At 41.4% G+C, this 22,746-nt stretch overlaps 1 protein-coding gene and 1 pseudogene across 6 annotated transcripts in view; both read left to right on the top strand.

Annotated features, from left to right (window-relative positions):
- MAP4K4 (mitogen-activated protein kinase kinase kinase kinase 4) overlaps positions 1-11,655 on the top strand; it is a 189,954-nt gene extending 178,299 nt beyond the window's left edge. For 3 of the 5 annotated variants that reach the window (XM_011956595.1, XM_011956597.1, XM_011956596.1), the window contains 6 exons: positions 1,447-1,581; positions 4,091-4,191; positions 5,998-6,147; positions 6,693-6,852; positions 7,699-7,838; positions 10,029-11,655. In XM_011956595.1, coding sequence (XP_011811985.1) covers positions 1,447-1,581; positions 4,091-4,191; positions 5,998-6,147; positions 6,693-6,852; positions 7,699-7,838; positions 10,029-10,112 — 770 coding nt within the window. In that variant the 3' untranslated portion in view covers positions 10,113-11,655. The remainder of the gene's footprint in view (positions 1-1,446; positions 1,582-4,090; positions 4,192-5,997; positions 6,148-6,692; positions 6,853-7,698; positions 7,839-10,028) is intronic. The other 2 variants (XM_011956594.1, XM_011956593.1) reach the window with 2 other exon arrangements.
- On the top strand, positions 11,263-13,576 carry LOC105522163 (annotated as a pseudogene). Its single transcript, XR_001003397.1, has one exon. The product of XR_001003397.1 is annotated as an uncharacterized LOC105522163 (transcript).
- Positions 13,577-22,746: the final 9,170 nt, after the last annotated feature.

Here is a 22,746-nt window from a genome sequence, read left to right on the forward strand (position 1 = left end):
TCTGTGTAGACAATCATGTCTTCTGTGAAGACAGACAGTTTTATTTCTTCCTTCCCAGTCCTTGTACCTTGTATTTCCCTTTTTTTTCTAATTGCATTAGCTAGGACACCCAATATAACATTTGCTAGGAGTTATGAGAAGGAAAATCTTTCCCTTGTTCTCTATCTTACAAGGAAAGCATCTAGTTTCTTGCCATTATGTATGACATTAGCAGTAAGGTTTTATGGTAGATGTTTCTTATCAAACTGAGGCAGTTCCCCCTCTATTCCTATTTTCCTGAAAGTTTTTATTATGAGTAGGTGTTGGGTTTTGTCAAATGTTTTTCTGCATCTGTTGATATGATCATATGATTTTTCTTCTTAGCTTGTTGATGTGAGTGTGTGGCTAGCTTTGCCCACCATCGTTTTTGTTGTTGTTGCTTGTAGCTGTAGTTTCTCTTTGTTCCTTTAGATGACTACACCACAATGTATCTACTCATTTTACTATCCATTCAGACATTAATGTTTCCTGTTTGGGGCTATTAGGAACCATGCTGCTATGAACATTCCTGTTGGTGTACTTGGGGGCATATACATACACTTACATTAGGAGAGAGATTACCAGATCACATGTAAGATACGCACATGTCCTATTTTAATAGATAATGCCAAACTTACAAAAGCAGTTCTAACAGTTTACAACACTAGTTTCTGAAGTTTCTAGTTGTTCCACACCTTGCCTACCTTTGATATTGTCAGTCTTTTAAATTCTAGATATTCCACTAGGTGTATGAAATCATCTCATTATTGTTTTAACACGTTATTACTGTTGAGAACGAGCATCTTTTTGTGGTCTCTGAGATCACTTCTTCTGCGAAGTTCGGTTACAGTGGCAAGTCCAGTTTTTCTATTGGGTTATCTCCTGTTCTATTTGATTTGTAAGAGTTCTTTACATATTCTGGATATGACTCCCTTGTCAGCTGTTTCTGTGGTACACATCTCCAACTTGTGACTCACCTTTCACTAGGTTTAAGTGCTGGCATTAAGTGATTGATTTAACCCTTGTGCTCATCTGTCAAATGGGAGATAGTAGCTACTCTAGAGGGTTTTGAGAATCAGATGGCATAGTACATGTGAAAGCATCTTATAAGCTTTATTGGTTGTATTATGCAGATATTTGTATTACTTTGTAGTTTATTGATACTACCCATCTACATAAGTGTGAATTTATTATTTTTTAAAAACTTTCCCTCTAGCCCAGGCCTGTACCCAGTGATAATTCTGTAGGGATTTCAAAAGTCCATCTGAGCAACTTGAATTGAGTTTCTAGTAAAACTTTGATACAAAGGGGTTTTCTTGGAGGAAATGATATTTACTCTTTGTAGAAGTTTATTTTGGTTACTATTGTTATTAATGATGAGACCTACTTCTGAATATGCATGTAAAATATTTATATTTGTTTTGCTAGGCAAAAAGGATAAGTTACGTGTCTACTATTTGTCCTGGTTAAGAAATAAAATACTTCACAATGATCCAGAAGTTGAGAAGAAGCAGGGATGGACAACCGTAGGGGATTTGGAAGGATGTGTACATTATAAAGTTGGTAAGTTCTAGAAGCGTCATATTTTGTTTTTCCAGAGTTTAATTAGAGTTCAGTTTGAATTTTAAACTTTAAATTTTCACGGGTTTTTTTGAAGTTTGTAGTAATAGACTTGTTTCTGAAATACGTGGATCATTTCTGGTGTTCTGTTTCCAAGGCACATTCTAATCTTGAAGTCTCATCTAGACATTGTCTTATTCCCTCTGTGCACCTATATGCATAACAGAGTCCGTCCCTGCAACTCACTCCGCCCGCAGTCTCCCCTATGCTGTTCATCTTGTGAGAGTCTTTCCACTCCTCCTCTTTGACAGCCCACATTCTTGTCCTCTGTAAGATGTGGTTCACGGTAACCTCTTTAAGGAAATCTTGCCAGTGGAAGCCAGCTGACTCGAGTCCTTTTTTACATGCCAGGCTTATTCTCCACTTAGAGGTCTGAAGGTCCTTGGCAGGCACTGATAAGAGTATTTGAGAGTTTGACTCCAGGGCTTATGGCCTGCCATTTTGAATTAAGTGCCTGTGCACAGCTACTGTGCTCCTCACTAGTAAGTGAGCCCAGCTGGCCAGTCAGTGTTTTATGGCAATTGTATTGTTTTTTTCTCCTTGGCATGAAGCAGTGATTCTCATGAAGTAAAATCTCACAGGAACAAAACCAAAACTTTTTTTTTTTTTTTTTTTTTGAGATGGAGTTTTGCTCTTGTTGCCCAGTCTGGAGTGCAATGGTGCGATCTCAGCTCACTGCAACCTCCACCTCCGGGGTTCAAGCAATTCTCCTGCCTCAGCCTGCTGAGTAATTGGGATTACAGGCACCTGCCACCATGCCCAGCTAATCAAAACAATTTTTTTTTTTTTTTTAACATAGGAAAAAACCAAAATACTGGGACAAATGTTAGACATACGGGAGAAAAAATGGACCTTAGCTAAATTAAAGTTTTATGGGAAAGATGTGATACTCTTAACAGAATTTAAACAGGAAGTTTTTCTATATACCTAAAACTGATTAATGTTATGGACCTATTGAATGTTTCTGCTCGCGTGTTTTCTTTTTTCTGTGTTTATGAAAATCTGTACATCATCAGTTCCTCTGTTCCTGGGGATGTTGTCATGCTTGGCGTTGCCTTGTTCATGTAGTCTGTCTGCACCCCTCAGTTCATTGGTTAATGGTGATTGTGGGAGCTGCCTCAGTATCTCAAACAATTCTGATGATACGGGAAAGTAGAACTATCTGCTTAGGATAGATTTTAGGATTAGGATTTTCTGTGTTTATGGAAAGTATTTTTATGTGTTGAGGTATAACTAAAATCATCTAAGGCTAAATGTAATGAAACAGCTCGTAACAGATGAAATGTACATGAATAGATTATCCTACAGGGGGAGCAAGAGGCAGATGTGTTAAAAGTCTGTTGGGCTTCTCCCCAGAACGAAACAGTAGTCTTTTCGCCTGTCACTCGTACAGAATGAATCATAAGTATTTTCAGGAAATAAGTGTGGATAATGTCATTCATTCGTTGTCATTATGGTTGCCACCAAGAACAGGGAGCTATTTAAATGTATATTAAATTAATAAAAATTAAGTAAACCTTAAAATTTAGCTCCTCAATATCATTAGTACATTCTGAGTGTCCAATAGCCCCATGTGTGTAGTGGTTATCATATTAGCAGTACAGATACAGAGAATTTCTATCATCGCAGATGTCTAAGAAACAGTACTGGTTTTGTCAAACTCTTAGAAACCTTTGTGTCTTAATGTTTGTTTATTGATTTATTTAAACAGTGGTAATATGTAGAGTTTGACAAGGGGAGTTATCAGTTAACAAGTTCCCTTTCATGCGCAAAGAAGGAATCAAGTAGTGGTGTGATGTCAGCTTGTAAAGAAATCACGGATCTGCATTAGTAAGTCACATGTACTCAGGGACCCCTGGGAGTACCTGTTTTGTCAGAGGTGCCTGGCAGTAAAGGCACCAAAATAGCTATGGGAAGGAGGCAGTTTTTCTACTTCTGTAGATCAGGAAATGGTCTTAGTGATACTTGGACTTGTGCACAGATACTTCTGTTGGTAGAATCCAAGACTCCTGAATATTTTAGTATAAGCCTTTTTTCTTCCTCAGTCTGTGTGAGCCCCATGCAGGACTAGAGAAAGTTGTAAGGACTACCTCGGTCTCTCTGTATGTTTCAGAAGTCTCTTGGCTGATTAATCATGTTGTTATTCATTTGGAGTGATACTGAGTCCTTGAAGACTTTAGGGTGGTATACCTGGCATTGTCCTTGATTATAAAATATCTTGGAATCTTATAAGAAGATGGGGATCATTAGTGACAGTACTCATTGATGGTCAAACTACATTAAAGAGTTGGAAAAGGAAACTATGAGGTGTGATCTGTCTCTGAATTTTTCCCGTTTGGATGAATAAATAGAAGGCATATTTATAAAGTTTGCAGAAGACAACTAAAACAGTTTAGAGGGCTATGTTGATACTGACTGTGCTTCTCTTGCTTTTTTATTTACTGTTTTTCAGTAAAATATGAAAGAATCAAATTTCTGGTGATTGCTTTGAAGAGTTCTGTGGAAGTCTATGCGTGGGCACCAAAGCCATATCACAAATTTATGGCCTTTAAGGTAAGTAACAACATCAAGTGAATTTAAAAATAGTATTGGCCATGCAAGCTGCAATCAAGAGTCAGGGAATACGTTTAAAAAGTCTGAACTGTTAAAATTGCTAATATAAAAGCTATGTGCTAATATAGTATATAACTTTATCATAAGAAACCATTCCTAATGTAATGTAGTGTAATAAGCTTAGTTAATCTTTCTAAGCCCACAGAGTGAGAAGGAGAGAGAGATAAATGTTGGGTAGACACTTTAATTGATGTGGCAATGTAGTAACAGAGGAAAAGAGAACAGCACTTCCACCCTCCAGTTAAAAAGGTGACCTTCAGGCCAGGTGCGGTGGCTCAAGCCTGTAATCCCAGCACTTTGGGAGGCCGAGACGGGCGGATCATGAGGTCAGGAGATCGAGACCATCCTGGCTAACACAGTGAAACCCCGTCTCTACTAAAAATACAAAAACTAGCCGGGCGAGGTGGCGGGCGCCTATAGTCCCAGCTACTCGGGAGGCTGAGGCAGGAGAATGGCGTGAACCCGGGAGGCGGAGTTCCCTGCACTCCAGCCTGGCGACAGAGCGAGACTCCATCTCAAAAAAAAAACAAAAAAAAAATGACCTTCACCTGAGTCATGGATGCGTATGAAAATTTAGATGCTTTTTTGATAACAAAACTATGTCTGATGGGCAGTTTTAAGGTATATCTGTTCATAAAATACTAATTAAAAATTAAATTACAGAAATTCTAATGACAAAGAACATTACATAGTAAGTAAAAAACGTTAAAATATTTCATATGATTCCATTTTTGTTTGAATAAAAAACTCAGATGTAACATCTGAACTCATGTATAAATTAAGATGCTTTTGCCATTTTGCATGTATACGGTTTTAGGAAAGTAAATGATTGAGTACTTAGTGTTAAAATTAGGACTGTTTTCATTTGTGAGTTCACAAAAATACTCATGGAATTTACAAATATACCTCACATTGCCTGGTGATTGGCTTTTTCGAATAGTTTTTTTATTTTATTTTAGTGAAGGGGTAAGTTTCATTTATTTGGAAAACTTATATTTTTGGATTGCCTAGTGCTTGATTTCCCAGTGAAGCAGGATAAATGGAGTTACAATATTTGCTTAAAAAATAAATCCAAGTGTTACTGAATAAAGATAATTGGTTATACAGTTATATTATCTTCTGAGATCTGACCTTGATATTCTTTATATACCAGGTACCGTACTAGTTGGTTTTATACATATTACCTGATTTAAAGCTGCTGTTTCATTATCCTAGTCTCATGAACTGTGGGTAGTGATGTCAATGAAAAACGGAGACCACCAGCACAATCCAAGCTGTTGTAGCACATACAGCCTTTTCACCATTTTAGTCTAGTCAGAAAATTAGAGATCTTTATAGTTCAAATAGAGATTAGTATGGTAATAGTGATACAGTTTTCAGTGTGTGACTCCTACAGCTCCTGTCACTCTCTTGTGCATTTGAATAGTTGAGTAGTATGCTTGGGAAAGTCCTCGCTATTTTACTGTGCATGCTTTTCTGATCAAGGCAGCCAACAGCACAGTAAGTGACAGAGCAGAAATCTTGGTCTGGATAGGGAGATTTGGAACATAACTTCTGGAAGAAGTGTCTTCCAGATGCTAATTAACAGGCAAAAACATAATAAAGACTAATTTTGTAGAGTATTGTTGCCTTACGGTTGTTGCCAGTGTGGCTCAGTAATTGAATAACTGAGTATGTTGGGTCTTCTCTAGTTTGATCTATAGTTCTCCTTCATCTTCTCATTTCTCTCTTATGTCTTCTTTGCAGTCATTTGGAGAATTGGTACATAAGCCATTACTGGTGGATCTCACTGTTGAGGAAGGCCAGAGGTTGAAAGTGATCTATGGATCCTGTGCTGGATTCCATGCTGTTGATGTGGATTCCGGATCAGTCTATGACATTTATCTACCAACACACGTAAGAAAGAACCCACACTCTATGGTTGGTTGACTGGCTTCATTTTGTTTTGACTTTTTTCTTTACTCTGCTTAGTGAACTAACACAAGCAGGGATTCTTCATTTCCCCTTGGTGTGGGGGTGAGTATTTAAATGATAAGCAATTTTCAGTAGCTCCATGCTCTTAGACAAGTGGAAATCCACCTTCCTGGCTCTGTGGAGCCCTTATGAAAACCTCTTAGCCCTTGCTTTGACTAACATGGGATGGATTTGGGGCAGTTGCTGGCAGGCCAGAACATCCCTGGGTTGGGAGTGGTTCTCAATTGGAGCCCAGCATCCAAATATGTTTCATGGGCCTCAGGAGATGTGAGTCAGTAGAGTATATTACTGGGAAAAAGCAGACTTGGGGATATATATTGCATGAGTATTCTAAAATGTTATCTAATTGCTGTATTTATCAACAAGGATATGGTACCAGTGCATTCACCAAGACTCTTACTGAGCACTTTCACAGGGCTGGAAATAACCACAGACATTCTTCCCTGTACTTTGTTCCTGTTCTCTAGATCCAGTGTAGCATCAAACCCCATGCAATCATCATCCTCCCCAATACAGATGGAATGGAGCTTTTGGTGTGCTATGAAGATGAGGGGGTTTATGTAAACACATATGGAAGGATCACCAAGGATGTAGTTCTACAATGGGGAGAGATGCCTACGTCAGTAGGTATGGAGAACTTGGGGAAAGTCAGCATTTGTGAAAGTGGAGCTGTGTCTGAGACTGCATGTATTTATCATGCTGATTTTATATGTCCTTCAGACCTTTTGGCTACCATTGAACAGAGTGGTTGGCAGTAGATGGTGGAAAGTTAGATTGTAGGCCGTGGAAATAGTCATAGGTCTATTTTACAACAAAATCCAAGAAATTATTTTATACTTTAAAAATCCTGTTATCATAATCTCTCATTTAATCCTTAAAACATCCAGAGGAAAATCAGACATGTTTTTGTTGACCACTTTGTAAAGGGAGACAGAGAATTGGTAACGAATTGGTAAAGGGAGACGGAGAGAAGGGGAAATTATTTGCACTTGAGAATGGTAGAACCGTAACTACAAACAGCCTTGTGCGTAGTTTTCTAGTTTGCATTCAGTAATAAAGACTGATATTTGACATTTTCATGGGTTTCTATTCCAAAACTATTTTGGTTTTATTGTAGTTAAGTCACTGTCTCTGGTCACTCATCGTTTCTCTTCCCTGCCTTTTCTCGTGATTGGATTGATAAAAATCTGTGCACTAAACTCTAAACTCAGTGGGTCATTTTTCTAGATAGGCATGAAAGGCCTAAGGAAAATGAAATAGATCAACCATTGATGCAAGTCACTCCTTCACAGAATGGACAAGGTGGTTACAAAGGCAGAGTTCCTTGAAGACAAATACTTAAATGCTAGGCATTTAAATTTAAAATTTTAAAAAGATTTAAAAGTATAAAAATACTTGTTTATCACATAAGCAACATCTTTTCAGGGCTGTTTCCTTATCTTTAATGGTTTGTAATTTTTCCCTCCCCAAAAGCATATATTCGATCCAATCAGACAATGGGCTGGGGAGAGAAGGCCATAGAGATCCGATCTGTGGAAACTGGTCACTTGGATGGTGTATTCATGCACAAAAGGGCTCAAAGACTAAAATTCTTGTGTGAACGCAATGACAAGGTAATGGTTTTGTTATGGATTTTTTTTAGTTACTCTGTCCTAGTAATGACTTGTTTTGCATGGAGTTTGATTATTAATTTCCTTGGAGTTTTGATAAAAATAATCAAGGAACTTTTTAAACTTTGCTTTTTAGTCATGTTTGTGAGGATTAGGGTATGTTTTGCTTTTTGCTATGAGGGGATACAGATATTTTTCCTCTGTAGAGATTAACATATTTGGGTTTTGCTTTGTATATATATTTTTAACTCTATTAGATGACCTGTCTAGGCCATAACAATTAGTTTAGAGATAGGGAAGATAAAAGCTGCCAGTTTCGTTGACTGAAATTCTTTTGTGAATGGAAGGAACCACCGTGCGATTTGCCTACATCGAAAGGTTCCTCTCGCCTGATGTGTGTCAAGAAGATGCCCCTTGTTAGTCTGTGAGTGGTGAAATTGCTTCCTAGGTTTGCATGTCAGAAATGTTTCACGGTAAAAATCATCTTATGCAGACATAACATGACCTCCTGCACCTGAGACCCCATGGTATCACATCCCCTTTGCTTTTCAAAACTGGCCATATCATTCCAGGGACGATTCCTGTGGCAACTTCCTCCCAGGAAGTCCCTTTCAAACTGGCTTTGGAGTGGAGCAGGTAGATGGCCAGGGCGTTGACCCATCCCTGTTTGCCAAGGGAGAAGGCATCGAGGGTGGAACTGATTTGTACTAAGCCTACCCTTTCTTTCTTCTGTCCCCCAGTCAGACCTTTGAAACTTGACTCTGAAGAACGTTTCCACCTTTTGCCTCACATTGACAGATTAGCAGTCAGCCCAGTTCTCAGATTTAAACATTTAATCATTTAATGTTAGAAAGAAGAAACTATACATCTGTCCTTGGCAGCTGGTCTTGCTTGCCCAGTACATCCCAAACACAAAGTTGCTTCACCCCTACCCACTGTCTTCTGCAACCCTACCACTCAGTTTCAAGTGGAGTTTTGCCTACAGATTATCTCCCAAATCTGTGACCTTGAAAACCTCTATAGCTCAGACCTAATCCAGGATTTTGTCAGCTTGTTGGCCTATACTTTCGTAAGTATGTTTACTGTAGCTGCAACTATAACATTCTTTGAATTTCAGGCACTTAAATATTTTTATCATGCATGTCATGTCCTTTAAGATTTATTAATAAAAGGCACAAAAATTCTATTACTTTATGGATTATATGAAGAATTAATACATTTTTTGTTGATTTTTAAAAAGAAATTCTTTGTTAAGGAGTGTTCCCTGTTGCTCATTGTGTTTTTTAAAGACATTTATTCATTAGAAGATGTTAACAGTAGAAGCAGAAAGAAATAACTCTTCAGAAACATCCATTTTTTTCTTTGTGTTCTCACAATATGCCAATGTATAAGGAGTTAGTAGTAACAAGCCTGAGTTGTAATAAAAATTGGCTGCAGATGGTCACTCCTTACAAAGTATAAATTGATAATTGCCCCAGAGATTTTTGTGGATTGGTTGGTTGGTTGTTTTGATGATGGAGTCTCGCTCTGTTGGCTGGGCTGGAGTGCAGTGGTGTGATCTCGACTCACTGCAGCCTCTGCCTCCTGGGTTCAAGCAATTCTCTGCCTCAGCCTCCTGAGTAGCTAGGATTACAGGCGCCCACCGCCATGCCCAGCTAATTTTTTGTATTTTTAGTAGAGACGGGGTTTCACCATCTTGGCCAGGCAAGTCTTGAACTCCTGACCGCATGATGAGCCACCTGTCTTGGCCTCCCAAAGTGCTGGGATTACAGGCGTGAGCCACCGCGCCCGGTTTTTTTTTTTTTTTTGAGATAGAGTTTCCGTCTGTTGCCCAGGCTGGAGTGCAGTGGTGTCATCCTGGCTCACTGCAGCCTCCATCTCCTGGGTTGAAGTGATTGATTCTCATGCCTCAGCCTCCTGAGGAGCTGGGATTACAGGTGTGTGCCACCACGTGGTGTTTTTAGTAGAGACGGGCTTCATCATGTTGGCCAGACCAGTCTGGAACTCCTGGCTTCTCAAAGTGCTGGGATTACAGGTGTGAGTCACTGCGCCCGGCCTCAGAGTTTCTTTTGAAAAGGCTCTTGGGGGTGTGAGCTTCTTGTACGGTGCTGAGGATGGTGGTGGCTTAGATTCCCTGGCTGGAAGTGCTGCATGACCATGGTAACCATGCCCTCTCTTTTCTGGCTTTTGCAGGTGTTCTTTGCCTCTGTTCGGTCTGGTGGCAGCAGTCAGGTTTATTTCATGACCTTAGGCAGGACTTCTCTTCTGAGCTGGTAGAAGCAGTGCGATCCAGGGATTACTGGCCTCCAGAGTCTTCAAGATCCTGAGAACTTGGAATTCCTTGTAACTGGAGCTTGGAGCTGCACCGAGGGCAACCAGGACAGCTGTGTGTGCAGACCTCGTGTGTTGGGTTCTCTCCCCTCCTTCCTGTTCCTGTTTTACCAGTTTATCCCCATTCTTTTTTTTTTTTTTTCTTACTCCAAAATAAATTAAGGCTGCAATGCAGCTGGTGCTGTTCAGATTCTACCATCAGGTGCTATAAGTGTTTGGGATTGAGCATCATACTGGAAAGCAAACACCTTTCCTCCAGCTCCAGAATTCCTTGTCTCTGAATGACTCTGTCTTGTGGGTGTCTGACAGTGGCGACGGTGAACGTGCCGTTGGTTTTATTGGCAGTGGGCACAAGGAGGTGAGAAGTGGTGGTAAAAGGAGCAGAGTGCTGAAGCAGAGAGCAGATTTAATATAGTAACATTAACAGTGTATTTAATTGACATTTCTTTTTTGTAATGTGACAATATGTGGACAAAGAAGAAGATGCAGGTTTAAGAAGTTAATATTTATAAAATGTGAAAGACACAGTTACTAGGATAACTTTTTCGTGGGTGGGGCTTGGGAGATGGGGCGGGGTGGGTTAAGGGGTCCCATTTTATTTCTTTGGATTTGGGGTGGGGGGTCCTGGCCAAGAACTCAGTCATTTTTCTGTGTACCAGGTTGCCTAAATCATGTGCAGATGGTTCTAAAAAAAAAAAAGGAAAAAAAAAAAGAAAAAGAAAACGTGTGCATTTTGTATAATGGCCAGAACTTCGTTGTGTGGCAGTATTAGCACTGCCTCAGTTAAAGGTTTAATTTTTGTTTAAACCTAGAAGTGCAACAACAGTTTTACCACAGTCTGCACTTGCAGAAGAAAGAAAAAAGTTCAAACCACATGTTTATTTTTTTTGCCTACCTCATTGTTCTTAATGCATTGAGAGGTGATTTAGTTTATATGTTTTTGGAAGAAACCATTAATGTTTAATTTAATCTTAATACCAAAATGACCAGATTGAAGTTTGACTTTTATTGTCACAAGTCAGCAGGCACAAGAACTGTCCATGAAGATGGGAAATAGCCTTAAGGCTGATGCAATTTACTTCCAAGTTTAGAAAGCAGAATGCTTTGTTTTCACCAGATTCAGCATTAAAGGTTGATGGGGCAACTGCAGCCCATGACACAAGAGATCTCATTGTTCTCGATGTGGGGGGTGGGTGGTAGCAGACAGATGGTCACATTAGAATAGTCACACAAACTGTTCAGTGTTGCAGGAAGCTTTTCTTGTGGGCGGGGGAGTTTCCCTTTTCTAAAAATGCAATGCACTAAAACTATTTTAAGAATGTAGTTAATTCTGCTTATTCATGAAGTCGGCATCTTCTGTGTTTTAGGTGTAATACCGAAGTCCTGGCTTTTCTCGTTTTCTCACTTGCTCTCTTGTTCTCTGTTTTTTAAACCAATTTTACTTTATGAATATATTCATGACATTTGTAATAAATGTCTTGAGAAAGAATCTGTTTCATGGCTTCATGGTCATCACTCAGCTCCCCTAAGGATGTTACCGTCTCAGGAAAAGATCAGGGCTCCGTGTCCCAGTCCTGCCATCTATCTTTCCTCTTGTCGAGTTCCGAGTGGAAATACTGCATTATGGCTGCTTTAACCTCAGTCATCAGAAGAAATGTGCTGTTTTTTAGGCTTAATCTTCCTTTGTGGTTAATTTTCCTGTATATTGTGAAAATGGGGGATTTTCCCTCTGCCCCCACCCACCGAAACACAGCAGCCATTTGTACCTGTTTGCTTCCCATCCCACTTGGCACCCACTCTGGCCCCTGTCGGTTTCCTCTTCCTGGTTCAGTATTTTTGAAAAAGGCCCTCCTTTCAGCTACAAACATCTGGTGAGACAAGTACATCCACCCGTGAATGCAGACACAGCAGCTGGTGGTTTTGTGTATACCCATAAAGACAAGATAAGCTGAGAAGCCTTACTTTTTGGGGAGGGAAAAGAAGATGGAAATGGATGTTTCATTTGTATGAATTTGGAGCAGTGCTGAAGGCCAAAGCCACCTACTGGTTTGTAATTAACCTAGAGAAGGTTGAAAAGTTAATCTTACCTGTAAAGGGATTTGAGGTAGGCTGGATTCCATTGCCACAGGACTTTAGTTAGAATTAAATTCCTGCTTGTGATTTATATCCATGTTTAGGCTTTTCATAAGAGGAAACATGCCACAGTGAACACACTTGTGTACATATCAAGAGAAGAAGGAAAGGCACAGGTGACTGTGGCTCCTTTCCTGGCTTTAGAGAACAGTTAAAGGTGGGCAGATGTCTTTGAAGAAATGCTCAATGTCTGATGTTAAGTGGAAGAAGGCAGAGAACAAAGAATGTGGCATCGTGGTCTTACATTATCCAAAGACTTGAAGCTGCACATCTGTAAGTCAAGGGTTACACAAAACATGCAAATGGTGTTTCATTGGAATTACCAAGTGCTTAGAACTTGAGGAAAACTCGCTTTCCCATAGGTGGTGAAGGGGTCTGAGCTCACACCGAGTTGTGCTTGCCCTGCTTGTGTAGCTCCAGGCACCCCGTGGGCACTCTCTTGGTGTTTGTGGTGAACTGAATGGAATCCATTGTTGGACTTAAGTTACTGAAATTGGACCACCCTTTGTTCCTCTAGGTGGGGGCTTCCTGGTCTGTGCTTTACTTGCCTTTTTTCCTTCCCTTCTTAGCCTCACCCCCTTGTAAACCAGATTGAGTTGCTATAGCTTGATGCAGGTACCCAGTGAAGTTTCTCCATAAAAGATTGGGAGTCGTTGAAATGTTTAGATTCTTTTAGGAAAGGAGTTATTTTCCCCCCTTTTACAGGGTAGTGACTTCTCCACAGAAGTGCCAATATGGCAAAATTACACGAGAAGACAGTATTGTAATGATACCATTACATACGGAACATCAAACTGTTACAGGAGGACTCTTCCAAACAAAACAAAAATGTCTCTAGGTTTACTCAAAGCTTTCGTAAGTAATAACCTTTCTGTATTGAAATCAGAGTAACCCTTTCTGTATTGAGTGCAGTGTTCTTACTTTTTTCCCATGCACATGTTAATGTTGGAGAAAATGTTTACAAAAATGATTTTGTTACACTAATGCGCACCACATATTTATGGTTTATTTTAAGTGATTTTTTTATGGGTTATTTAGGTTTTCGTCTTAGTTGTAGCACACTTACCCTAATTTTGCCAATTACTAATTTGCTAAATAGTAATACAAATGACAAACTGCATTAAATTTACTAATTATAAAAGCTGCAAAGCAGACTGGTGGCAAGTACACAGCCCTTTTTTTTTTTTTTTGCAGTGCTAACTTGTCTACTGTGTATTATGAAAATTACTGTTGTCCCCCCAACCTTTTTTCCTTAAATAAAGTAAAAATGACACCTATTTTATGTGACATGAGTTTCAAATATGTTCTGACCCTTCAGAATGTTTCCTTCCTGTGAGGATCCATATTTTATGCACACACCTGCCTCCCCTGAGCTGCCCGCACCAGAGCAGGCTCCTGTATTCTGCTATCTCAGACGACAGGGGCTTGCCCAAGGCCAGGCGCAGATTATGAAAGTAGCCAATGTTTGTCTCAAGATCTCAGAGATGAAGTGGGAGATGAACCTCCATCACCATGTTCCTGAAGCCAATATGGAGTAAAGCTGGTCCTTATCCTTAAGAAAGAAATGATGTTGCATTTTTGCAGTTTTGAATTTGCATCAAAAAGTAAAACAGCATGATGTCTGTAATAGGACAATTAAAGTAGCTCTTTCTCAGTTTGGCGCATAAATACTAACTTGGGTCTAATAATTGGAGCCCCTTCAATGTAAGGTCATTGTGTCTAAGCGCTGGGGTTCTCCATCAAGCCCCCATAGGCCTGGTAGGCATGATCCCCGTCAGGCAGATCTGGGACCACGCTCTCAGTATGGGCACCTCGCCTTAGTCTCCGCGGCTGCCCGTGCTGCATCGTCATCAATTAGGTATATTAATAAACCACGTCGTGCTTCATCCTAGAAACATGTTATCTCTCTAATGTGGAAATAAAACTGTAAGTACTTAGGCTGTCAGGTGAGTAAGATTTTTCTTTCCCTACTTGATGTGTTGCCGTTGGTGGATGATGAGCAGTAAAAATCTGGTGGAGTTTTCTTGAGACCTCATGCATTCCTCCTGTTCCAACTTTCTCCTCCACTGGTTGAGATTTCACGTAAAGGAAGCAACGGGGGATCCAATCAAGACCCTTCAGCCAACACTAGCTCTGTGTCTTTGGCATCACATTAAAAAATACAGTAAAATGGTGCATTCTCTGGCATCTACTTAAAAAAAATGCTTCATTAAGCAGAAGTAGCTAATGTATTCTGTAAAGTGAAATGGCTAAGGGATCAAAACTTGGGGAAAGTAGTTACTATATTTTCTTATGGGAGAAGATAGGCACTCAAATATTACGTTCCCATACCTGGTCTACCTCTCCCTTAGGTGAATCAGACTGTATCCATGTGTCACATTCTTCCTGAAACGGGCTCATCTTTGCCTCTGTCCTGCCCAGCTTCTTTGCTGTTATCTTGTTCACTGCTTCCTAAAGGATACATAGCCTGCTTATGAGCCGAGATGGTTTCTCAAATTTAACCACTTATTAAATTCAAACTCTGCTCCTCCTAAACTACCAAACATAATGGCTTACACAGAGCAGGCACTCAGATTCCCTGGCTATTTGCTTAAGTAGCATGAAATAACTCCTATGCTAATCCAAGGGAAAACCAGCCCCACCTGTGCAGTGTGGGATGGGCGAGGAAGTGCTCTGGTCTTACTTCCTTCCAGGTCTTCCTTCCAGGAAGTGCTGGGGAAGTGCAGCTCCAGGAGGGCTGCAGAGCTCCACTGCACTGGGCATGGGCCATCCTGTCCCTTAACAGGTTCCTGGTACTCACCAGTCCCTCCAGCTGGAGCTTGGGTGCTGGAATAACACTGCAAGGATCCTTGCTTGTTTCTAAGAAATTTGGATTAGATTTTCCACCACAAAACGACTTTAAAAAAATCCTCATTTCTATTTTGGCCAAAAGTGTAAAATGCAGGCAGGTTGCTCACCAGAGTTCTGTGGAGGGATGCGGACAGAGCTGACCAACGCCATTCTGCTCTTATCCTGATGGAACTACAGCTTTTAGAAACTAATATTAAGCAGCCGTTCCACAATGAATGGTATTGAGTACTTCCTGATTCTTTGACAGCTTCATTGAGATAAAATTCACATATTGCATAAGTCACCCATTTAAGTAGACAATTGGGTGACCTGTAGTCTATTCAGAGTTGTGCATCCGTCACTGACAATTTTCACGTTTTTATTACCCCAAGATGATGCTCCATACCCCTTTGCTGTTATCCTCCAATCGCTGCCTCCCTCCACCCGCTCCTTTCCCCCCATCCCGCCCAAGCTTTAGGTAGTCACTACTCTACTTTCTCTCGCTATAGATTGGCTGTTCTGGACACTTAACAGAAATGGAGCCAGTCACCGTGTGGTCTTTTGTGACTGGCTTCTGTCACATAGCTCATCCATGTTGTAGCACGTGTCAGCACTTCCAGAAGCGGCTGCAGAAATGGGTTCCACTAGGTGTGTTTTCAGTTGAAGCTCCTAGAAACCCAGGGATCCCTTTTCCACAGATGATCTTGATGCCAAATGCAGGCTTCTCATAGGTCAGATGCAACAAGTCAAGTTTTGGAATGGGGGACTGTTCTGGAAGCACAGTCGCCAGCATAGGCCCCGCCTGCTGTGGAGAGCAGACCTCCAACCCGGAAAGGTTGGGACCTGTGGGCTTTCTTTGTGTCCAAATCCTAAATCAGGGTTCTGAGGTTGTCCCCTCTAACTTCTGTGGCTCACCCCTAGGAAGGGACGTAAGAGCTGGTTTTGCTGAGCTGGGATCCTTGTCTGATCCTTGGCAAACACATGGAGCTGTCTCATTTCACAAGGGCCTTGTCCTGTTGGCACCTCGTGTATCTTACTGGCATAGAGCACATTTCCTCAGTGCTGCCTCCTGGAAGGCCTTACTGTCCCCAGAATGTCATTTGCAGGATACCTCATTGAGTAAGTGTAGACACTAGTAAACTTCTGGGAACTTGGTGGCGTTCTGGTCAATCTAGCAAGTTGAGCAACCACTGTGCTGAGGACAGTCTTAAGGTATGGTGCTCCTTTGGGGAAATGCAGAATTAACTAAAGGGGTTACTTGAAACAGTGCTTAGTATATTCTAGATGTTAAAGCAGAGCCTATAGTAACTGTGTGTAAAAGAGACTTTAAGCATGCAGCTGCCAGAATAGCAGGTGTGAGTTTGAACTGCATGGATTCTGAAGTGAGAGATGACGCCCTTTGGTGGTCAGGTCACACTTAGATACAGGGACCACTTGTGGCCTCATTGCAGGAGGGGGACACAGCAGGACAAGGCTTCAAATTAGATCCAATGAAGATGGGTCAAAAGAAAAGAAAATAATTGGTAGAAGCAAGCATATATTCCTTTAAAAATCAAAATATCATTCAACTCTGATCAATCCATCCTGCTTTGGGGTAATTAACAATGAGAGCAATGGGATTTTGTGTATATTTGCTATGCACCAGGCCCTGTGTGCTAAGGGCTTTTACACTTGCCTTCTCCGCCTGTAGAAGAGGAGACGTAGGCCACCCATTTGTTAATTTAAATTTATTTGGAGAGACACAAATGCAGGAGCCAGAAGATAGAGCTAGGAAAAATGGGTTGAATGCCCCGGGAGCAGAATCAGCCTCCACTATGAAAGAGACGATCAGAACTGCCTAAGGGGATGAAACGGGCAACTTCAGTGGCTTGCCAGGTCTAGGCCCCTTGAGGGAGGCTTTGTTGGGATGTAGAGGACCTGAAGTCCCTTCAGCCCCCTCTAGCATCACCTACCTTGAGGTAAGTTGGGACTAGATATGTGTAAGGGTGTATTAGTCCATCTTCATGCTGCCGATAAAGACATACCCAACACTGGGTAATTTATAAAGAAGAAGATTTAATGGACTCACAGTTCCACGTGGCTGGGGAGGCCTAACAATCATGGCGGAAGGCAAGAGACAATGAGAGCTCAGTGAAAAGGAAAACTCCTTATGAAACTATGGAAGCTCATGAGACTCACTACCATGAGAACAGTGTGAGGGGAACCGCCCCCATGATTCAATTACCTCTCACCAGGTCCCTCCCACAACACGTGGGAATTGTGAGAGCTACAACTCAAGATGAAATGTGGGTGAGGACACAGCCAAACCGTACCAGGTGGTGAGCAGTTCAGGAGCCACTCAAGAACACTTCTGAACTCATCAAATGGCTTCGGTATTCTTTGTCAACGTGAATGGACTCCGGATGCAGCAGAAATGAGGGCTGTCTAGAGGTGGAGGCTTCTTCAGGACACATAGATGTCTCATTGGCCCCGTTAGCGCACTCCCTGGGACCTCTCTGTGGAAGGCTGGCTACACTTGATTCTTTATTCCCAGTACTATTGCTGGCTCCCCAGTGAACCCTACAACAACCAGGTTAGGAAATCTACAGGCTTTCCCACCACAGGAAATGGGCGGATCCTGCTAGATCAGAGATCAGGCAGTTCTGTCTGGCCCTGGAGAGCTTTCCACAGCTAGTCAACCTTTCAGGTGGCAAAAGAGAAATGGCTGCATGTACCCAGACCCAAATCTGTTAGATTTCCAACGTTAAGCATAGAGTGTCCATATATTTTTTTAATCAGAAAAAATTTTTAGAGTGCCATTATATAAGGCCAATTAAAGAAATAGTGTGGATTTTAAGTTTGAATTCAAAGGTCAAGCAATGAGAATAGATATTGCCTGGCTGTTAGAATTTATAGATAATATTTATCAATGTCTGTATCTAATTTTTAGTTGTCTAATATGGAGAAAATTCTGATGCCTACAGGTATATGATCACAATTTTTAAACAGTTAACTTTGCAAGATAAAAACCTAAAAAGTATATGAAGTCTGTGATTTCCGGATACTTTTTAATGATTTTCAGTAGTAGCAGAAGCTTTTTAGACAGGCACAAAAATAAGTCAACCTGTCAACATCATTTTTCTTGATTTCTGGTGTAAGATAAAATATATAATTGTGTACGTTTTAAAAAAGTAATATATTTCACACTATATTCCAAAATATTACTTCAACATGTAATCAGTATTATAAAGAATAGGATAATTGACGTTTTTCATTTCATACTAAATTTTGAAACCTGGTATGTATCTTACACAGCATTTCCCAGGTCCCACTAGCTGCATTGAGCACTCAGTAACCACACAAGGCTACCATTTTGCCAGAGGCTTTATGTACATTATTATGGTTACTCCCTGCTGGAGTCTTTGGAGGTAAATATTGTCTGCATCTTACTGAGCTCCTAAAAATTACATATCCTGCTGGAGGTTTTAGAGTTTATCAATGGAGGAGCCAGGATTAGAACCTAGTCTGCTAATCTTTAAGGGCTAATTTTTCTGTACTTCAGTGCACATTAGTTTGGTTAGTGTTTTCAAGGAGTTTTCGACACACTAATTGTTTGAGTCAAAGGCTTGCTGACTCAGACGTGGTTCCATTGGAATGTTACCTGGAATGCAGGCTGGGGTGTGATCCTGATAAATCCATTGACTCATTTCATTCCTTCACTTTTCATCAAGAACCTGGATTTTAGAAAATAGATTTTACACGCCCTCATATATAAAGCTTGTGTTCCCTGCCTGTGATAAAACAAATGCAAGAGAGTCAAAAATAGGTGGAGGATACAATTTGCAAATCTCAAGGGAGTGAATGTGGTGGTGCCTGGAGCCTAGGAAGACCTCATTCTCCCTCTGAAGACAGACATGGTACAGTGTTTGCTTCATTTCCTTGATGCTGTGAGGAAGAGGGGTATCACCTGAGGTGTTTCATGTCCCCACGAGAAGTTGCACACCACACGCTGTAGGATCCGTGCAGCCGATTGGTTGCACTTCCCACAGCAGGCAGTGGGTGTTGTAGACAGGATGCTGTGTCCTGTGCAGGGAAGAGGGTGGTAGCAACCTCTGAGTCACCTGATGGGAGCGAGGTGGAGTCCATCCTGCCTGGAAATGAAGTTGTCAGAGACTTCTCAGAGTTGTGGGGGAAAATCCCACTCCACCATTATGTATAGTTACTGGTGCCTGTCGCATAACACGTAAAAGAAGGAAAGGAACACAGACTCGTGGTAGAAACTGAGAAAGGTGACAATAACTCTTGATGTCCTCGTGGCATGTTCATATGTAACCTAGTCACTAAGAGGATGTTGAGTGTCCCATTCTTCCTGCATCACTCTGTACTGCAGGAAAAGCTCAGGAGATCTCCTAAGAGTCCAGGCTCGAAGCTCCCTATTGCTGAAGTGCAACCCCATTGTCTTAGTTTATACCTTTAATGCTTCGATGCCAGTCTAGAGAGCTAGATGCAGGTGTTTCTGCCAAGTTGATGGGGAAGCTGTCATTGTAAACTGAGAGTAACACAGGATGATGCTCATCTTGGAATCCACCAGAAGTAGTTATTTATCACTTAGGACTGAACCTGAAACTGAGACAACATTTTTCTTAATTTCAGATAATCAAGTTTAGCTACTGGAATCCTTGTTTTTTTAACCTACATAAAACTGAACATGAACTGCATCAAAATAAGTGTTTTATGATTGGATGCACTAACTTGTTTACCTATTCAACAAATACGAAGTACCATACTGTGTACAAGCCACTGTGTTACATGCTGAGGTTATTGTAAAAAGTTAGAGGGTCTGATTTGAGTACAGATTCCAAAAGGAAGTTCGCTATAAGCCATTAAAAAGATATAGTGCATAGAGAACCCCAAGGAATACTTGAGAACAGTGCAGCCCAGGACTCAGGCGAGAAAGACTAACTACAAGGCTGCATACCCTTTCCAGGAGTGAACCTTTAAGCTTTCTCGATTCATGGTTTCAAACCTTGAGCATGCATCAGACCCCATAGAGGGTTTGTTACAACAGATGCCTGGACCTCACCCCAGAGTTTCTCTTCTAAAGATCTGATGTGGGGCCAGAGAATTTACATTTCTAGAAAATTTCCGTGTGGTGCTGAGGCTGCTGGTTTGGGATCTCATTTTGAGAACCACTGTTCCATAGAAATTGTTAGTAAAAACAGGACAATTAAAGACATTGGAAAATAAATTAAGATAAGCATAACCATATGAGGCAAGTTCAAGATCAGAAACAACTTCCAGAGGGGAGAGTGCAGGCTGTCACTTATCCACACTTCTTAAACCTCATTAGAAAATTCCTTAGTGAGAAGGAATTGGAGACTTGCACCTGACTCCCTTCTCTGTCCCTGCCTGTTTTGTACATGCCCATTGATTGATACAACAGGATGCTGAGTTTTGCTCTGGAAGCTGTGAGACATGGAACGCTTGTATTGGTTCTCACCAGAGGCAGCCAAGCCTTTGCTGCCCAGTTCTCTCCCAGAATAGTGATGGGTTTTGCATGTCAGGGCCAAAACAAGTTGCCAGGTCCCTGGAAGACAATTTCACTGCCAACACCTCTGTTAAAGAGGCCAGGTCCATTTAGGAAGTTTGGCCTGGAGAGGCAAAAGAGCCATCTGTTAAGGACTGAATGGCCCCCTCCCCCCACCCAATTCATATGTTGAAGCCCTCCCCCCCAATGTGACTGCACTTGGAGTTGCAACCTTCTTAAAGGTAACTAAGGTTAAATGAGGTCATAAGGGTGGGCCCTAATCCAATAGGACTGGTGTCTTTTTAAGAACAGGAAGAGACACCAGGATGCACATGCACATGGAGAGGCCACGTTAGGACACAACAAGGAGGCAGCCTTCTGCAAGTCAAGAAGGGAGGTCTCAGGAGAAACTACCCCTGCAGGCACCTTGATCTTGGATTTCCAGCCTCCAGAACTGTGAGGCAATGAATTCCTGGTGTGTTTAAGCCACCTGGACTGTGGTGTTTGGTTCTGGCAGCCCGAGCAGAATTACACAGGGTCCAACCAAGGTGAAAGTGTGAGCCTCCTGAAGCTGGAGATGAAGACAAGTTCAGAAGGGGGTTCTGCAAGTAGAGACTTGTCCAGTTTGTCCTTCACCAGGTGAAGGGACCTCGGAGAGGTGAAGTGTTGTGGGAAGTGAGCAGTCACAGAGGCAGATCCCATAGGCTGGAACAAGGAGTGTTCCATAGAGTGACGCTCCAGACCTAGCTCCTGTTTCCGGATGACTTTAAAGACCCAAAGGTTCTGGTGCAACCCTACAGGGAAGGAGCCATCCCCTAAACACTCTGTAGGTTAGAGTCCTCAACATTCTAAGCAGTGGGGGCTTGGAGCAGATTGGACTTGATTCTTAAAAATAATGTGTCACTTCTTGCCCTGAAGTTGCGAAGCAAACTCATATCTACTACACACTGTATATATAAATAGTAGGTCAAGCGTATAGAACTTTTTAAAACTTCTTATTATGGAAAAAATTAAGTAGATACAAAAATAATAGAAAGAATGGACCCCTATGTATCCATCCCCCTACTTCAAGTATTATCAATTTACGGCCATCTTTTTTTCTTTTTTGAGACGGAGTCTCACTCCCTCACCCAGGCTGGGGCGCTGTGGCCGGATCTCAGCTCACTGCAAGCTCCGCCTCCCGGGTTCACGCCATTCTCCTGCCTCAGCCTCCCGGGTAGCTGGGACTACAGGCGCCGCCACCTTGCCCGGCTAGTTTTTTGTAGTTTTTAGTAGAGACGGGGTTTCACCATGTTAGCCAGGATGGTCTCGATCTCCTGAGCTCGTGATCCGCCCGTCTCGGCCTCCCAAAGTGCTGGGATTACAGGCTTGAGCCACCGTGCCCGGCCATTACGGCCATCTTTTGAATCTTTTCTCCCACCCCGCTATCCTCATGGCTTATTTTGAAACAATACCCAGACGTTATTAGCATTTTATTTGCAAATATTTCAGTATTAATTTCTAAATCCACTAAACCATTATTATACATAAAAAACTAACAATAATTCCTTAAATTTCATCAAATATTCATTCATTATTCAAATGTCCTTGATTATGTGTTTTTTTGAAACAACATGTTTGAATCAAGATCTAAATAAATAAAACACATTGTAATTGGTTGATGTATGCCTCTTTGAAAAAAAAAAATCAGGATTATTGATGCTCAAATAGTCCCAGCTTTGGCCAGTAGAAATCTCTTCACATTGGCTCTTGGGTGTTTAGATATGAGTTTGTTAGTAGTCTTTGATAGCTTTCTTGCTTTCTGATATGACAAGTTCCAGGCTCATTTTGTTCATTTCCCACCTTAGCCCTGGAGTCAGCCATCTCTCCAGGAATTAGGATTTTTTTCATAGGAAATGGTATTTCGTGATCACAAGCTGGTGTTGCTGTTGCTCACCGCTGCAAAGGTCATTTTTCTTCATCCTTTCAATGTAAAGGTTTTTTTTTCCTTCTTTCTTTTTCTTTTCTTTTTTCTTTTCCTTTCCTTTCTTTCTTTCTCTCTCTCTCTTTCTCTCTCTCTGTCTCCCTCCCCTTTTCCTCCTTCCTTCCTTCCTTCCTTCCTTCCTTCCTTCC

Source organism: Colobus angolensis, unplaced genomic scaffold (genome assembly GCF_000951035.1).
Source record: "Colobus angolensis palliatus isolate OR3802 unplaced genomic scaffold, Cang.pa_1.0 Scaffold42, whole genome shotgun sequence".
NCBI lineage: Eukaryota > Metazoa > Chordata > Mammalia > Primates > Cercopithecidae > Colobus > Colobus angolensis.